Genomic DNA, 15772 nt, shown 5'->3' on the forward strand with positions numbered 1-15772 from the left:
TCTTTTGGCTGAGGTTCCTCCCCCTCCAGTCTCCTGGGGAAGGAAGGAAAGAGCCACAGATTCCTTTGCCCAGTTCCCTGGATCCCATGGGAGAAATACAAAGAAAGCGCCTTTAAGACAAACGAGTGGCAGGGATTTTTTTCAGCAGGAACGCACAGGAATGGAGTTCTGGCTGGCTTGCTGTCATGGGCTGTGGCCTAATAGGCAAATGACTTCCTGATGGACTTTTTCTGCATAAAAGTCCTATGTGAAACAATGGTGATGTCAGAGGGTGTGGTCTAATATGCAGATGAGTTCCTGATGGGCTTTTTTCTACCAAAAAACCCCTGACAAACGGTAATGTTTTAAGCATGTTTTAAGTTTTTTTAAAAAAATGTAATTGTGATTGGCTGTGTCATTTATAAAATTTATATCTCTGTTCCCTAATCTTAAATATAATAATAATAATGAATTTATTTTTATATCCCGCCCTCCCCCGCCAAAGGCAGGCTCAGGGCGGCTAACAGGACATGGTGTGCACCATGATTACGATAAAATACAATCAGTACTATAAAACAATTAGAATAGTTACATTAAAATAGTTAAATTACATTCATAAATTAAGTTAAAATTAAATAGACAGTTAAACCATTATAAATAAGTACACACATGGCCCAGCCTGACATGGCTTGGCCCGACCCAGCCCTGCCCAACAAGGTCTCATTTATGTCAGATCCATTCCTCATAACAAATGAGTTTGACACCCCTGGTTTAGAGGGATGTTCCTATCTACAGAAATGCAATAGGGGACTGTTCAATATTTAAAGTGTTGCAGTAATAAAAGGGGAAGGGATTTGTCTCCATTTACACTATGGATCACAGTAGGCAATGTCCCCAAATACTCACACAGTAATATACCATACTATGATGGCAGTTGCAACCAGAAGTATAGTAGCACCTGCAATTTTTCCACACTTTTATGAAACTTCTTTGTCTCAACTTGTCCATACTGTCTGAGGCTACAATGCCCAGTAACTGTGATTTCTGATTCAGTGTATCTCTGGATGTTCTGATTTTCATAAATGCCCTTGAACCTTCCCTCCACCCTTGCTGCTAGCCCTCAACCCCTTTCCTTCTGCTCTGTTCCTGCAGCTCGCTGGAGATGACGTGTTATGACAGTGACGAAGCCAACCCCCGCAGTGTATCCAGCTTGTCAAACCGCTCCTCCCCCCTCTCCTGGCGCTATGGTCAATCCAGCCCTCGCCTGCAGGCCGGGGATGCCCCTTCAGTGGGTGGGGGATGCCGCTCAGAAGGCACCCCCAGCTGGTACATGCACGGGGAGCGAGCTCATTATTCCCACACCATGCCTATGCGCAGCCCCAGCAAGCTTAGCCACATTTCTCGCCTGGAGCTTGTTGAATCTCTTGATGCTGATGACGTCGATCTCAAGTCTGGGTACATGAGTGACAGCGACTTAATGGGCAAGACTATGACTGAGGATGATGACATCACCACTGGGTGAGTACCGCTGATAGGTATCAAACATGCAACTCAAAGTCGGCTGCAAAGCATCAGAAGTGGACTTTGATAGTAGGGGGACCACTAGCAGTTCAGCTAGAATCGTTAGCTTAGTCCACTTTGCCGTATGCCTTAGCAAAAAGACTACCTGTGTCTCTGAAGTCCCTGTGCTAGTTTTCAGCACTCCAGATGTTCAAGTATTTGGAACTTACTCTTACCCAGCATAGTTGCCAGAATGGCACATTGTCACATTTAACTTGCTCTTACGCATCAAAAAACCACACAACTAGTAGCAAATTTAAACAGATGTTATGCATAGATGAGAGCTTCTTGAAGAATGTGAGGGAGATGTGGAATGAATGTGCTGCTTCTGCACAACAAATAGCCACTCCTATTTCTCCTGGGCAGTTGTTTCCAGGTTGGGGCAAGGAGGGAATCCTGTTTTTGCAGAAGTTGGAAAGGGTATCTGGTTTAAATTGTATACTGACAGCCTTTAGTCAGCATTTTAAACCCTCACTTTTGAGGGTGAGAGAAAATAGAGAGGCAGACTGCCTGGCTATTACAATAACAGAAAACAGGACAGAGTGGAAATAAATGGATAACTAGATACATCTAGAGATGTTTAGATGTGTTGTATCTAGCAGCAGCCAGGAAGACCACAGTGGTGATCCATGTGTGTTTCTGCATCACTTGCTTTCATTTGAAATGAAGTTGATTCAGTCATAGGTCAGCAAAATCCTCTTCCACTGGATGTTTGGAAGATAAGGAAATTGTACAGGATTCAATCACTTCTTGAGAAGTCTTTCTTGCAGTTTTGTTTTGTTTTTTGGCATTTGAGTTGGTTCATCCAGCTGTTTCTTCATCATCATCCTAATGCTCTGAACCTAAACTTATTGTGTGAAATTAGACTATCTCTGGTACGTTTTTAGAACTCAGTTGGGTCAGTTACTTACTTTGCTAAACACACATATCTATTTCAGACCAGTATATCATGGCTTTTGCAAATATGTGCTTCTCGGTAAACAGTCGAGAATGGCTGCTCAGTTTTCCTGGCCAATAGATGCATATTATCCCAAAGCACATCTGATCAAGTAGCATCTCCCTTTAAAAAATGGGGGGTGGGGGGAGATAGCATTAAATTAGTCCAGAACAACTGTGTAGGCTTGCTGAATCACAAGTTGGCCATTCTGCCTTTACTGTAAAAACTATGGGCTAGGGGGTAGGAAGTCACCAATGTGTACCTACTCCAGCAGTCTTTTGACCCATCCTTCTTTTCCCTAATTGGTTGTGGAAATTAAGATGCTAGTGTTATTTCATAGAAGATGGTGGAAGAGATTGGACAAAGGAACTGGTAGAGGAGGCTGAAGGAGGGGGGGCCTAATAGCTGCATTCAGTTATGTTGTCTTGGAACTGTTAAAGTTACAGACAGGATTTCCAGACTGTGACCTGCCATGCCTAACTAGCTATGTGACTTACTACTACCTGAAAGTGTTGTATTCACAAAAACTTAATTGTAGCTTTTGTGTGTGTCTTGTCACATGCCACATCTATGTCTGTAGTAGAGAGTAGATGTAGGCAGAAATTCCTTGCCAGAAACACAAAGCTAAGCTGTTCAATAGCTTTCCCATACAACAACACAGCTTATCAGTATGCTCTTAGCCCTGTTACTTTTATGGGGAGAACTTGAGGAATCTCAAGTTCTCATTTATTGTGCTCTTGTATATTTCTTGATCAGTTGAAACCATTTGTGGTCTGGCATTGGGGATCTTGCTAAGAATGCTTCCATAGTCATACTTTTCTTAATAATCTATGACTTGAGTAAAACTGCCTGAGACTGTAGCCAAGTGGAAAGTGCTACTAAATTGCAAATGACTTATGGTGACCCCATAGGGTTTTCAGGTTATGTGGAATGGTATAGTGTAGCCTGATCTTGTCAGCTAAGCATGGTCAGTACTTGGATGGGAGATTATCAAGGAAGACTTTGCAGAGGAAGGCAATGGCAAACCACCCCTGCTTAATCACTTGCCTTGAAAACCCTATGGGGTCACCATATATCAACTGCGACTTGACAGCAGCTTACACACATACACATTATCCATTTCTATGTAGAAACCGTGGATTTTCTTGGTAGTTCCCCATCTGAGTACTAAGCAGAGGTAACCCTGCTTAGCGTCTGAGAGCTGATGAGAACAGGCTAGCCTGAGCCATCTGAGGTAGGCAGATCCAAAGGAGGAATTTACACAATAGCTGTATCTTATTTTACCCCACCTAATAGCTGACTGGGGTCAGTTTGGAAGAGGCAGGGTGGTAGCCCAGGGAAAAAGTCTTTTGACTACCCTGGAATGGCTCTGAGAGAACTTTTTTTGTTGGAAGGACTGTAGTTACTGCTTGGGAGGTAGGGGTGGGGTCTAATACTTCAGTGGTAATTTCAATTTATCCTTTCATTGATATATGAGGTTATCCTAGGTTTGGATTTGCATGTGATCAGGAGGGGTTATTTTGGATCTCTTGTTTTCTGCAAATGAATTAATAAATCTTGTTAGAGTGAGCATTAATTGATTGATTTTGTTCATTTTGGAAAAGAATTGCTTTTGGTCCTGTTTTCTTCTCTTTGCTCAACCTTTGCCGCTGAAGAGAAATGGAAAATCACAGGGTGAGATATTATGTCATGCATTTTCCATTTATCATTCAGAAAGTTTTAAAAATCCCAGAGCTCCATGAAGGGAAGGGGTGTAAACTTTATCCTAAAAATACTCACGTCTCATGGAAAGCCACAATGGAGAGTCCTTGTTCATTCCACAGCTCTGGTGAGCAGATGTGTAATTGTGACAAGCCCAGATCCCAGCTGTGAGGCCTCTTAACATTGCTGCTATTGGAGTGTTAAAAATAATATAGCTTATCACTAACGCTATAGATGAAAGTGGAGCTGGAAGATACGGTGAGGTTGAAGTGGAGGAAGCTATATGGGGAAAACAAAGAGCTATTTCCTGCCAAGTAACCAATAGACTCAGGTTAGGGTTGCCAGCTCTTTTGTACTGGCCCTGGTCCTGTGCTTTCAACAACAAACAGATATGTGGAAATTAAACCAGTGAAACTTTCCTCACTCATACTAGGAGAAACTTTGTCTTTTTAATTTATACATCAGGCTGCTAGTGAATATATATTAACAGCAGGGCCGGCTCACCCACTAGGCAAACTAGGTGGTTGTCTAGGGCGCCGGGAGCCAGGGGGCACCGAACTGGGCTTCCCCTCCGCCCAAGACAACCGCCTAATTTGCCTCCCTCCCTCCCGGCGCTGCCAGCTCCCTCTTGCCTGCCACGTTCCCGCTCCCCCCCAGCTCACCCTGTCTCCGCCCCCCCCAGAAGCTTGCCCTGTCACTGCCTGTCCGCTCCTGGAAGCTTGCCCTGCCAGCTCCGTTCCTCCCCCCGAAGCTCGCCCTGTCGCCACCCACCCACCTCTCGAAGCTTGCCCTGCCAGCTCCCTTCCTTCCCCCCGAAGCTCGCCCTGTCACCGCCCAGCCACTTCCCGAAGCTTGCCATTCCAGCTCCCTTCCTTCCCCCCTAAGCTTGCCCTGTCGCTGTCCGGCCACCTCCCGAAGCTTGCCCTCCCAGCTCCCTTCCTCCCTCCAAAGCTCGCCTTGTGGTCACCCGCCCAAATCTTGCCCTGCCTGCCACCCCCCTTCCTCCCCCCCAGAAGCTCGCCCTGCCTTCGCTGCCACAGCCAGCTGCTCACTGCTGCCGGAGGAAGCTTGCTGCGAGGACGCCTGGCCATACCGGCTGTGAGAGGTCTGTGTTTGTTTTGAACGGACCTCTGGAGGAAGTTTCTTCCCTCTCCTTTCCAGAAAGAAGGGGAGAGAAACTTCCTCCAGAGGTCTGTTCAAAACAAACACAGACCTCTCACAGCCGGTATGGCCAGGCGTCCTTGCAGCAGGCTGGGGGGGGGGGGTGAGGGGGGAGGGGGGCAGGCGCAGGGCTACTCTTGAGTAGGCAGCAGGCGCTGGGACTTAGGGGCAGGGGAAGCTGTTTTGCCTAGGGTGCTGGAAGGTCTCGGGCTGGGCCTGATTTACAGAGCCAGTAAAAAACACTTGCACCTGTTTCTGTTCAAGAGATATAGCAGGCACTTGCTTAGTGCTGGGATTCTTGGTTGAAAAAGACATACTTCAGGCATATTTCAGGAGTGAGCCCTCTCACAGGATTTGAACTTGTTTTAGATTTGAACTGTTTGCTCATGTATGCATATTTAGGCATGTCATTTGCCTGGTTCAGACAAGCAGTCTTCTGCTGGCAGGGCCCTCCCACTTGTTCTTGCTTTAGAACTCACAGGAGAACAATGTGTGTGGAGCGGAAATGATGTTGCTTGATGTGTCGATGTCACATAGAGTTTCCAGTTTCCAGAGTATCAGCTGATGTGTTGATATCATAACTGCTTCCTGCTCTGTCCCAAGGTTGCTTGGGTTGCCAGGCAGCAGCGTGGCATCCTTACATAGACCTGTCATTTCCTGACTCAGCATTTAATGTCCTGCAGATGGATGTGTAAACAGACTATAATCTTAGTCTCAAGTATTTACAACCTCTTTTAGTTAACATGGTTGATTGTTCTAATGCACTTAAGGTCTATAAACTTTTGAATGATTCTTCATCTAATGTCACTGAGAAGGTGGCTAAGTTTCTTTACTCTGTTTTAAAGGCATGCCAAGGGATCTCATAGCAACTATGATTGTTGTGTTCAAGGAAACATGGTGAAGTGACAGTTCTGTGTGCAATCACAGGTTGTGATGACATATTTCCATATTCAAGTCATCATCTGTTGTTATCAAGTGATACATTTATTCACTAACCCAGCTCTTTGATGTTTCCAAATAATACATCTGGTACCACTACTAGACTGCATTAGCTTCAGATTTCAGTCTTTTTATGATCATATTTCTTCTCAAAGCCAGCCCTCCCCACACTGTTTGTTTCAGGATGGCTTACTATCTATGATAACCCAGCCTCTCACTCCTATCTTGCTTCTTGTCTCCCAACTCCCATGCTTGGCTGAATGCCTGAATCTCAGCATATTGGAGGTTTCCTGTTTCAGTGCATGAGAAAATTAATATCCCTGGTGCTTGATTTGTCCCAGTATAGGGGAGGGTGTTTGGTCTGTTCCAAGACAGCTTAAGGCAAGCAAGAGTCCAGCTGTTTGAGAGCTCTGGTGACAAACCGCATGCCTTGGCAGGTGATACAGGAGTCAGACTAACATGTTGGTGTCAACTTTTACTCTCCATGGGTGTTTCTCTCTTTCTCTTCCCCTCTCCCTAGTGGTCTGAGACTGAAATATTTTGCTGTCATACTAGTCAATGTTCTGTGTGGGTGGACAAGTCTCGGAGAGATGTCCAATAAGAAATGTATTACTGTGGCTAACCCAACATTTCCAACAACAAAATGGTCTTTTTTCTTTCTTTCTTAAACTATATTTTTATGAATATCCATACAGCTACTGAGCTGTAATCATGTGACATAAGGAGGAAGCTGTTGCATCCTAAGGCTCTGTGTTCTGCATTAAAGGATGTTCCCTTCAGATGAAAGGCATCAGACATTCCCATTTATAACTTCTGTGGGACATGCTTGGGGATGGTGCTGTTATAAAATTTAATTAATTTTTTACCCTTCGTAGCTTACATATTTTCTTCATTTTATCCTCCACTGACTGTCTTGTATCAATTACAGCCTGAGTTATAGGTTTACAGGGCTTTTTTTGAGCATGAACACAGTTCCAGCTGGCTTGGTGTCAGGGGGTGTGGCCTTTTCCTACAAAAAAACCTTGTGTGAAACAATGGTGACGTCAGGGGTGTAGTATTTATTTATTTATTCATTCATTCATATATATATATATATATATATATATATATATATATATATATATATATATATATATATATATATATATATATATATATGTATGTATGTATATATATGTATATGTATATATATGTATATGTATGTATGTATGTATGTATGTATATATTCTACCCTTTCCCATAAATGGGCTCATGGCGGATCACAACATACAGCAATAATAATAAAAACCTACAATTCAGAGTTAAAACAATACATTAAAATTAAATAAGTAGAAAAAATGAAAACAATAAATAAAGTGCACCACAGGTGGAAAGGGCACATCATACAGGATAAGCAATTATCGGCCCAGATTAAATGATGGTAGTAATAGTAGGATAGCACTGTAGTAAGACACAATGTCGCTACAAGGGAGGCCAACTGATAGAATAATAGCTGGAATGTCCGCTGCCTCAGCCAAAAGCGTGGCAGAATAGTTCCATCTTGCAGGCCCTACAAAATGGCAGCAGCTCAGGTAGGGCCCGGATCTCCATAGGGAACTGATTCCACCAGGCAGGGGCAAGGGCTGAAAAGGCCCTGGCCTTGGTCAAGACAAGTCAGACATCCTTTGGGCCAGGGGTGATCAGGAGGTGTTGTGTAGCCGATTGCAATGACCTCTGGGGCGTGTATGGGGAAAGGCGGTCCTTCAAGTACGTTGGTCCCAGACTGCGTAAGAACCTTGAAGCAGATCCGGTACTCAATAGGTAGCCAGTGCAACGGGCGCAGCACTGGCTGCCCGTAGAGGCAATGCAGTTAACAGCCATGCTGCTGCATTTTGCATCAGCTGGAGTTTCCAGATCAGCCCCAAGGGCAAGCCTGCATAGAGTGAGTTATAGTAATCCAACTTGGAAATGACCATTGCATGGATCAATGTAGCTGAATCCTGGGGGGATAGATAAGGCGCAAGCTGTCTGGCCTGCTGAAGATGGTATAAGGCAGATCAAGCAACTGCTGTGACCTGGGCCTCCATGGTAAGTGAGGCATCCAGTATCACTCCCAGACGCTTCACCTGAGCCGGCACAAGCGATGCACTGTCCAAGGTTGGGAGTCGGAGCCTGACTCCAATCCCCCTCGGTTCAGGTACAGAACCTCCATTTTGGTTGGATTGAGCTTCAGCCAGCTTTGTTGCAACAATCCAGCCACAGCTTCTAAAGCCCTGGTCAGATGATCCAAGGTGGAGTCTGAATAGCCATCCATCAACAGATAGAGTTGGGTGTCATCCGCATATTGGTGACAACCCATTCCAAAACCTAGAGCAGTCTGGGCAAGGGGGCACATATAGATGTTAAACACCATCGGTGAGAGGATAGCTGCCTGTGGTACACTGCACTTGAGTGGGTATACCATGGAAGTCTGCTTGCCAAGGGCCACCCTTTGCCCCTGACCATGGAGAAAGGAGGAAAACCACTGTAAGGCAATCCCCTGAACTCCTGTGTTGGCAAGGCGGTGGGCCATTAGATCATAATCGACCATGTCAAACGCTGCTGAAAGATCTAACAGTAGCAGCAGCGCTGGCCCGCCTTGATCCAGATGCCTTCTGAGGTCATCTGTGAGGGCAACCAAGACAGTCTCCGTACCATGACCAGGGCGAAAGCTGGACGGGAAAGGGTCGAGGATAGAGGATAATATGCAAATGAGTTCCCACTGGGCTTTTTTTTTTTTTTTTTTTACAAAAAAAGGTCTGTATGTTTACATGTGGGAGACAAGGACAAGGACATACAGGGGGTCTCATTTTCCCTTTCCATGCTGTTTCTTCTTTCCCTTGCCTGGCAGCCCCCATAGGCTCTCGCCTCTGCCCCCCTCTACCTTCAGGCTTTTCCTCCTCCCAGCAGCCTCTCTTTGGGAGAACTCTAGCCAAGGTGTGTTTTGCCAGCTGAGTCAGGCCCCCCCTCCCCCTGCCTTATGCTGGACAGAAACCAAGGCTTGAAGATTGGCAATGCTGTTATGGTTGCCTAGCAACTGCCACTAAGGACATCTGTTTTGTGCAAACCTGTGGGAGTTTGTAGAAAGATTTGTCTTGTTTGTTCATAGCTCCAGTCTCTAGATTTAAGTACCCATAGATTTGGCAACAGTAAGTATTTAAGGACTGGTGCACAAAGACTTCCCGGGGCTGGAAAATGGAGAGCTGAACTGCCTCTCATAAGGGAGGCAGTTGGAACCTCTGTGTGGGGGGTAGAGAAGGCAGTTTAATGCCTACTACCTACTTTTCTCATCCAGAGAATAGTCCAAGACACGCTTGGGAAACTTGGAGGAGATTTACTTTGGCGGAAAGGGAGCTCCGGAGGGGGCTCCTTTGAAGCTTTGAAGAGTCTCCGGGGACGAGTGCGTTACATCATCTGCAGAGGGTCTCCAGAGTCATTAAATTGACTTAAACTCACCAGGATCCAGCACCTCTATACTACAAATAACATCTGGATTACTATCAGGACGGTGTCTACTTGGATAGCTGCTGCAGAAGCTATTGATTTTTATCTTTCACTCCGGGACTAAAATAAGGATTTACAAAAATAATTAAAAGGTGGCAAAAAGACTATAGCATGCTTATATAAAGAAGAGGAGGAGGGGTAAATTTGGAACTCTTTAATATTAAAGAACCTAGTTTAAAAGTGAAAAAAACAAGAATGTTTTGAATACTTGCGGTTTCTGAAAAACACCCCCATCGTCACAGCATTGCTGGTCAGTAGAATTCCACAGGAAGTGACGTTTTGTACCATCGTGTGATTTGACTACCAGCGAGAACGGGACTTGGAGGCAAGAAAAGCAGGAAGTAACCATTGGAAGAAGGTCAAATTGCAAGTCAGCCAGCCTACTCTAGGACTGAAAAACCATAGAAAAACATCGGCGGCCATTAAAAGAAGGGCAAAATAAAATATATATATTTTAAAAGTGCTTGGGACTTTGAAAATTGGTGGAATTGGTATATTTGGACATTATAAAGTTAATCCTACTGGACAGTACTGTTGAAAGCAACTATAGAGGCCTAAAAAGGAAGAAATTTTTTTGAAAAAAGAGGTAAGAAAATCCATTTTGGATTTTTTTAAAAAATTGAAATATTAATATCTTGGCTTGGGGGGCCCCTAGAGTGGCGATTTTAGGCTCATTGGAAAGAGCAAGTCCTGCTCTTTTAAATCTGATACATTGTTTTCAATTTGTTGAGATCAAATTTTCAAGCATTTTTTAATGTCAGATCACAAGCCAATACGTACAAGGGCCATCTCAATGGAAAAGATGCAGGAGCAGTTAGAGACTATGGAAGCAAGGCTGATGAAAGGAATGAAGGAACTCAAGAAAGAAATTAAAAAGGATATTAAAGCTAGTACAGTAGCTCTAGGGAAAAAATTTGAAGACCTTAAAAATGAAACTAGTAACACCAAAAAAAGTGGATGAGGTGGAGAAAAAAAGTAAAAGAATGTGATTCCACCTTAAAAAGTGTGCAAGAGAAAGCTGTATTGCAGGATTGTAAATTGATGGAAAACCTGGTATGTCTGAGAGGGGTACCTGAAAATGAACATGATCTGAAGGACTATATAATAACAATTATTGTGGATTTTTTGGAAGATGATTTAGAAACATCAAAATACCAATATGACTATGTGTAGAGAGTCAACTCCCTTTATGCCATGAAGAATAAATTACCAAGAGACGTAGTAGTAAAATTTGTGACACGGGACATGGTGGGAAGAATTATAGCCAAAAGCTTTGAAAAGAACTTTGTGGTGGAAGGCAGCGTAGTGACGATTATGAGAGAGCTGCCAAAGAAAGTACTGTCTGATAGAAAGACTTATAAAAATTAACAGGAAAACTACGGGACAATGATATAAGGTATAGATGGATTTTACCATAAGGTTTGAGTTTTGAACTCCAAGGCAGAAGGATTACAATTACAAGTGTACAAGAACTAGGCTTCCCAAACCTCCCGCTCTGGCGGGAGACCCCTGGGTTCGCAGCCTCATCTCCCACTCTTTAAAAATTGGGAAGCGGGGGGTGGGGGTGGAGGGGGGGGGAGAACATACCTGTAGGCTTCATGTTATTATAGAGCTCCTGAGCCGTTTGTAAAATGTATGCCCCTTTAAGGCTGGGCAGGAAGCAGGAAGGGCTTGGGAGAACGGCCCCTCCCTTTCTTTTGCTTTCGTTTTCACAGCAAGAGTTCTCCAGAAGAAGATCTGGTAAGTATTTGTGTGTGAGAGAGAGGGAGGGGGCAGGGGATTCCCTGGTTTGGAGGCCCTCCCCCCTTTAGAAAGCATGGGGGGAGGGAAATGTCTACTGGGCACTCTATTATTCCCTATGGAGAACGATTCCCATAGGGAATAATAGGAAATTCATCCGTGGGTATTGGGGGCTCTGGGTGGGTCTATTTTTTGAGGTAGAGGCACCAAATTTTTAGTATAGCATCTAGTGCCTCTCCCCAAAATACCCCCCAAGTTTCAAAACGATTGGACTAGAGGGTCCAATTCTATGAGCCCCAAAAGATGGTGCCCCTATCCTTCATTATTTCCTATGGAAGAAAGGCATTTTAAAAGGTGTGCTGTCCCTTTAAATGTGATGGCCAGAACTCCCTTGGAGTTCAATTATGCTTGTCACATCCTTGTTCTTGGCTCCACCCCCAATGTCTCCTGGCTCCACCCCCAAAGTCTCCTGGCTCCGCCCCCAAAGTCCCCAGATTTTTCTCTAATTGGACTTGGCGACCCTAACAAGAACGGAGAAGTTTTTGGGAAGAACATAAAGAATTTGGTGACACAGCTTAAAGAAGAAAACATAATGGATTACAAATTATTGTCTTGGAATGTAAATGGACTAAATTCACCTCAAAAAAGAAAAGCAACATTTCAGTGGATTACAAAACAAAAATGCAACATAATTTGTCTGCAAGAAGTTCACATTAAACAAATGGACTATAAATTTTTATGGAATAAGCAGTTGGGTTTGGAATTGGCTAAACAAAAAAAGAGAGGTGTACTTTTTTATATTAAACAAGAATTGGAGCCAAAAGAAATTTTTAAAGACAATGATGGGAGATATTTAGCAGTGGAAGTAACATTAAATACAAAAAAACACTGCTGCTGAGACTATATGCACCAAATGGTGCGAAAGACTCTTTCTTTAAAGAAATAATGCAACAGCTTGATCAAGTGTCATATGAACAAATTATGATAATGGGAATTTTAATGGTACAATTAAAAATACATTGGATAGATCGGGGAAGAAAAAAAATAATAAGGAAGGGAAACTGCCAAAATCTTTCTTTGAATTAGTCAAACAAGAAAACGTGGAGGATTTATGAAGGAGGTTCAACTCTGAGGTATGGGACTATACCTTTTTCTCAGCAAGACATAACACTTTTTCAAGAATTGATATGATATGGTGTACAAAAGACTTAGGACTTATAACTAAAAAAATAGAGATTCTTCCTAAAGTAAGAGCAGACCACAACCCATTAATGTGGTCAACAAAATCAATTAAAAAAAAAACAGAAGGTGGAGGTTAAATGAAGATCTACTACAAAACAAAGAAATAGTGACATCTCTAAAAAAAGAAACTAAAGCTTTTTTTCAAATAAATGAAACTGAGGACATGGACTTTTTAACGGTATGCGAAGCATATAAAGCAGTGATGAGAGGTATTTTAATTACATTGAATAATAAAGATAAAGAAACAAAAGAAAAACAAATGTTAGACATTCAAAATGAAATAAAGAAAAAGGAAATGGAATTAAGGAAGAGACCCAGGAAGAAAAAAAATTATTAGGGAGATTACAATGCTACAGACACAATTGGGACATCTGTTAAACAAAGAAGTAGAGTGGAACCTGAAAAGACTGCAACAGAAATCTTTTGAAGGAGCAAATAAACCTGGTAAATATTTGGCTTGGCAATTGAAAAAAAAGAAAAGAGAAGTTAAAATTATAAGCAAAATAAGGGTTGGTGGAAAAGAAATTGTAGATCAAGAAGGAATAAAAAGGGAATTTTTTAAATACTATGCCAAATTGTTCAAAAAATTGAAAATAAGTAAAGAGAAGTTGGAGGTATATTTGCAAAGAATTAATGTGACTCCACTGACAGAAAACATGGAAAAAGTTTTAAATGATCTAATAGAAAAAATGGAAATTGAAGCAGCAATAAATGTAATGAAAATGGGGGAAGCACCTGGTCCAGATGGATTTACAGCAAAATTTTATAAAGTCCTCAGAGAAGGGTTAACACCCAAACTGCATGAATTGATGAATATTATAAAAATGGAGGGGAAAGTACCGAATACGTGGAAAGAAGCGGTAATTTCTTTAATTCCAAAGGAAGATAGAGATGTCACTGATGTAAAAAATTATAGACCAATTTCATTGTTAAATGTGGATTATAAAATACATACGAGAATACTATCAGAAAAACTTAAGCAATTTTTGATGAAGTTTATTAAAGAAGAGCAAGCAGGATTTCTTCCAAGGAGACAAATAAGAGATAATATTAGAACTGTTGTAAATATTGTAGAATATTATGAAAGATATCCTGAAAAAGAAGTGGTGCTATTCTTTGCGGATGCAGAGAAAGCTTTTGATAATTTAAATTGGGACTTTGTGGTGATGGAAAAATTGAGATTGGGAGAGTATTTTATTAGAATGGTGAGAGCAATATATATTGAACAATGGGCAAGACTTTGTATTAATACAGATTTAACCGAGTATATGATAATCAGCAAAGGAACAAGACAAGGTTGCCCTCTATCTCCGTTGTTGTTTATAGTGACTTTAGAAATTTTGCTGATGCAAATACAGGAAGATAAAGAGATAGAGGGACTGAAATTGAAGGTATTTTCCTATAAATATAGAGCATTTGCTGATGATGTTATGTTTATAAATGAAAACCCATTAAAAGTAACGCCACTGCTCTTGAGTAAAATACAAAAATATGGAGAATTGGCTGGATTTTATATAAATAAAGAGAAATAATTTTTTTGTGTAAAACTATGAGAATTGAAAAACAGAATTACAGAGCTCAACAGAGTGTGAAGTTACATCTAAAGTAAAATATCTAGGTGTGGAAATTACCATGAAAAATATTGACATATAAAAATAATTATGAAAAGTTATGGCATAAAGAACAGCCGCAATAAAAATGAATATTTTACCGAGAATAATGTACTTGTTTCAAACTATTCCGATTGTGAAGCACAATAAACAATTTAGTAAATGTCAAAGGAAGATTTTGGAATTTGTGTGGTCTGGGAAGAAACCAAGAATTAAAATGAAAGTGTTAACAGATGCTAAAGAAAGAGGTGGATTTCAGCTACCCGATTTAAAACTATATCATAAGGCGGTGTGCTTGGTGTGGATAAAAGAATGGATAATGTTGTTAAATAAACTTTTAGCATTAGAAGGACATGGAAACAAATTTAGGTGGTATGCATATATGTATTTTGGTAAAAGTAAAATGAACGGCTTCTTCTCACACCATTATATAAGGAGAAATCTGTTAAATACGTGAATAAAATATAAAAAATATGGAGATGAGAGAAAGCCGTTGTGGATAGTGCCAATGGAAGTAATAAAAATATATGCTGAAGGTGAAGGAAAGTGGCTATCATATGGTCAAATATTGAAAATCCAAGGTGGTAAAATCGAATTAAAGATGGAAGAATTAAGAAACAAATATGATTGGTTTCAAATTCAACAAATTAAGAACTTGGTGGAAAGTGACATTAAAAGTGAAGGAATAAGAAAAGAGCAAATCGAATTGGAAAAAGTGCTGCTTGAAGACAATGAAAAGTTGATTTCAAAACTATATAAACTATTATTGAAATGGTCTACTGAAGATGAAGTAGTAAAATCTCAAATGATAAAATGGTCAATTAATGTTAATAACGAAATACAGATGGAAAGGGAATATTTGTGGAAGAACTCTATGAAAATTTCGACATGTTATAGTATCAAAGAAAACTGTTATAAAATGATGTACAGGTGGTATATGACTTCTAAAAAGCTAGCAAAAATGAACAACAGGATGCCAGATAGATGTTGGAAATGTAAAAAGCATGAAGGTTCTTTCTACCATATGTGGTGGACTTGTGAAAAAGCGAAACAGTTTTGGCAAATGATTCAACAAGAAATTTCTAGAATCTTGGGATATGAATTTAAGAGACTTTCCTATTGGGATTACAAATGGAGAAATTTCCAAAAGAAGATAGAACTGTTATTTGGTACTTGCTTTCAGCTGCTAGGACATTATATGCGCAGTTACGGAAGCAAGATAAAATACCAGAAAAATGGGACTGGATTGTAAAAGTTACCGGTATGTCATGGAGTGAAATGGACAAACTGACAAGAATCTTGAGAGACTATGAGTTAGAGGGATTTAAAAGGAATTGGGATAAATTTAGAAAGTACACAGATAAAGAATGGAAAATAAAAG

At 41.3% G+C, this 15772-nt stretch overlaps 1 protein-coding gene across 4 annotated transcripts in view; it reads left to right on the forward strand.

Annotated features, from left to right (window-relative positions):
* The window catches only part of NAV1 (neuron navigator 1), a 300162-nt gene that overhangs the window by 162585 nt on the left and 121805 nt on the right, over positions 1-15772 (forward strand). For 2 of the 4 annotated variants that reach the window (XM_060231125.1, XM_060231126.1), the window contains exon 5: positions 1132-1497. The exons of the other annotated variants lie outside the window; for them this stretch is intronic. In XM_060231125.1, the coding sequence (XP_060087108.1) occupies positions 1132-1497 (366 nt within the window). The remainder of the gene's footprint in view (positions 1-1131; positions 1498-15772) is intronic. 4 annotated transcript variants of the gene reach the window in all.

The sequence above is a fragment of the Heteronotia binoei genome, chromosome 2 (genome assembly GCF_032191835.1).
Source record: "Heteronotia binoei isolate CCM8104 ecotype False Entrance Well chromosome 2, APGP_CSIRO_Hbin_v1, whole genome shotgun sequence".
Classification (NCBI taxonomy): domain Eukaryota; kingdom Metazoa; phylum Chordata; class Lepidosauria; order Squamata; family Gekkonidae; genus Heteronotia; species Heteronotia binoei.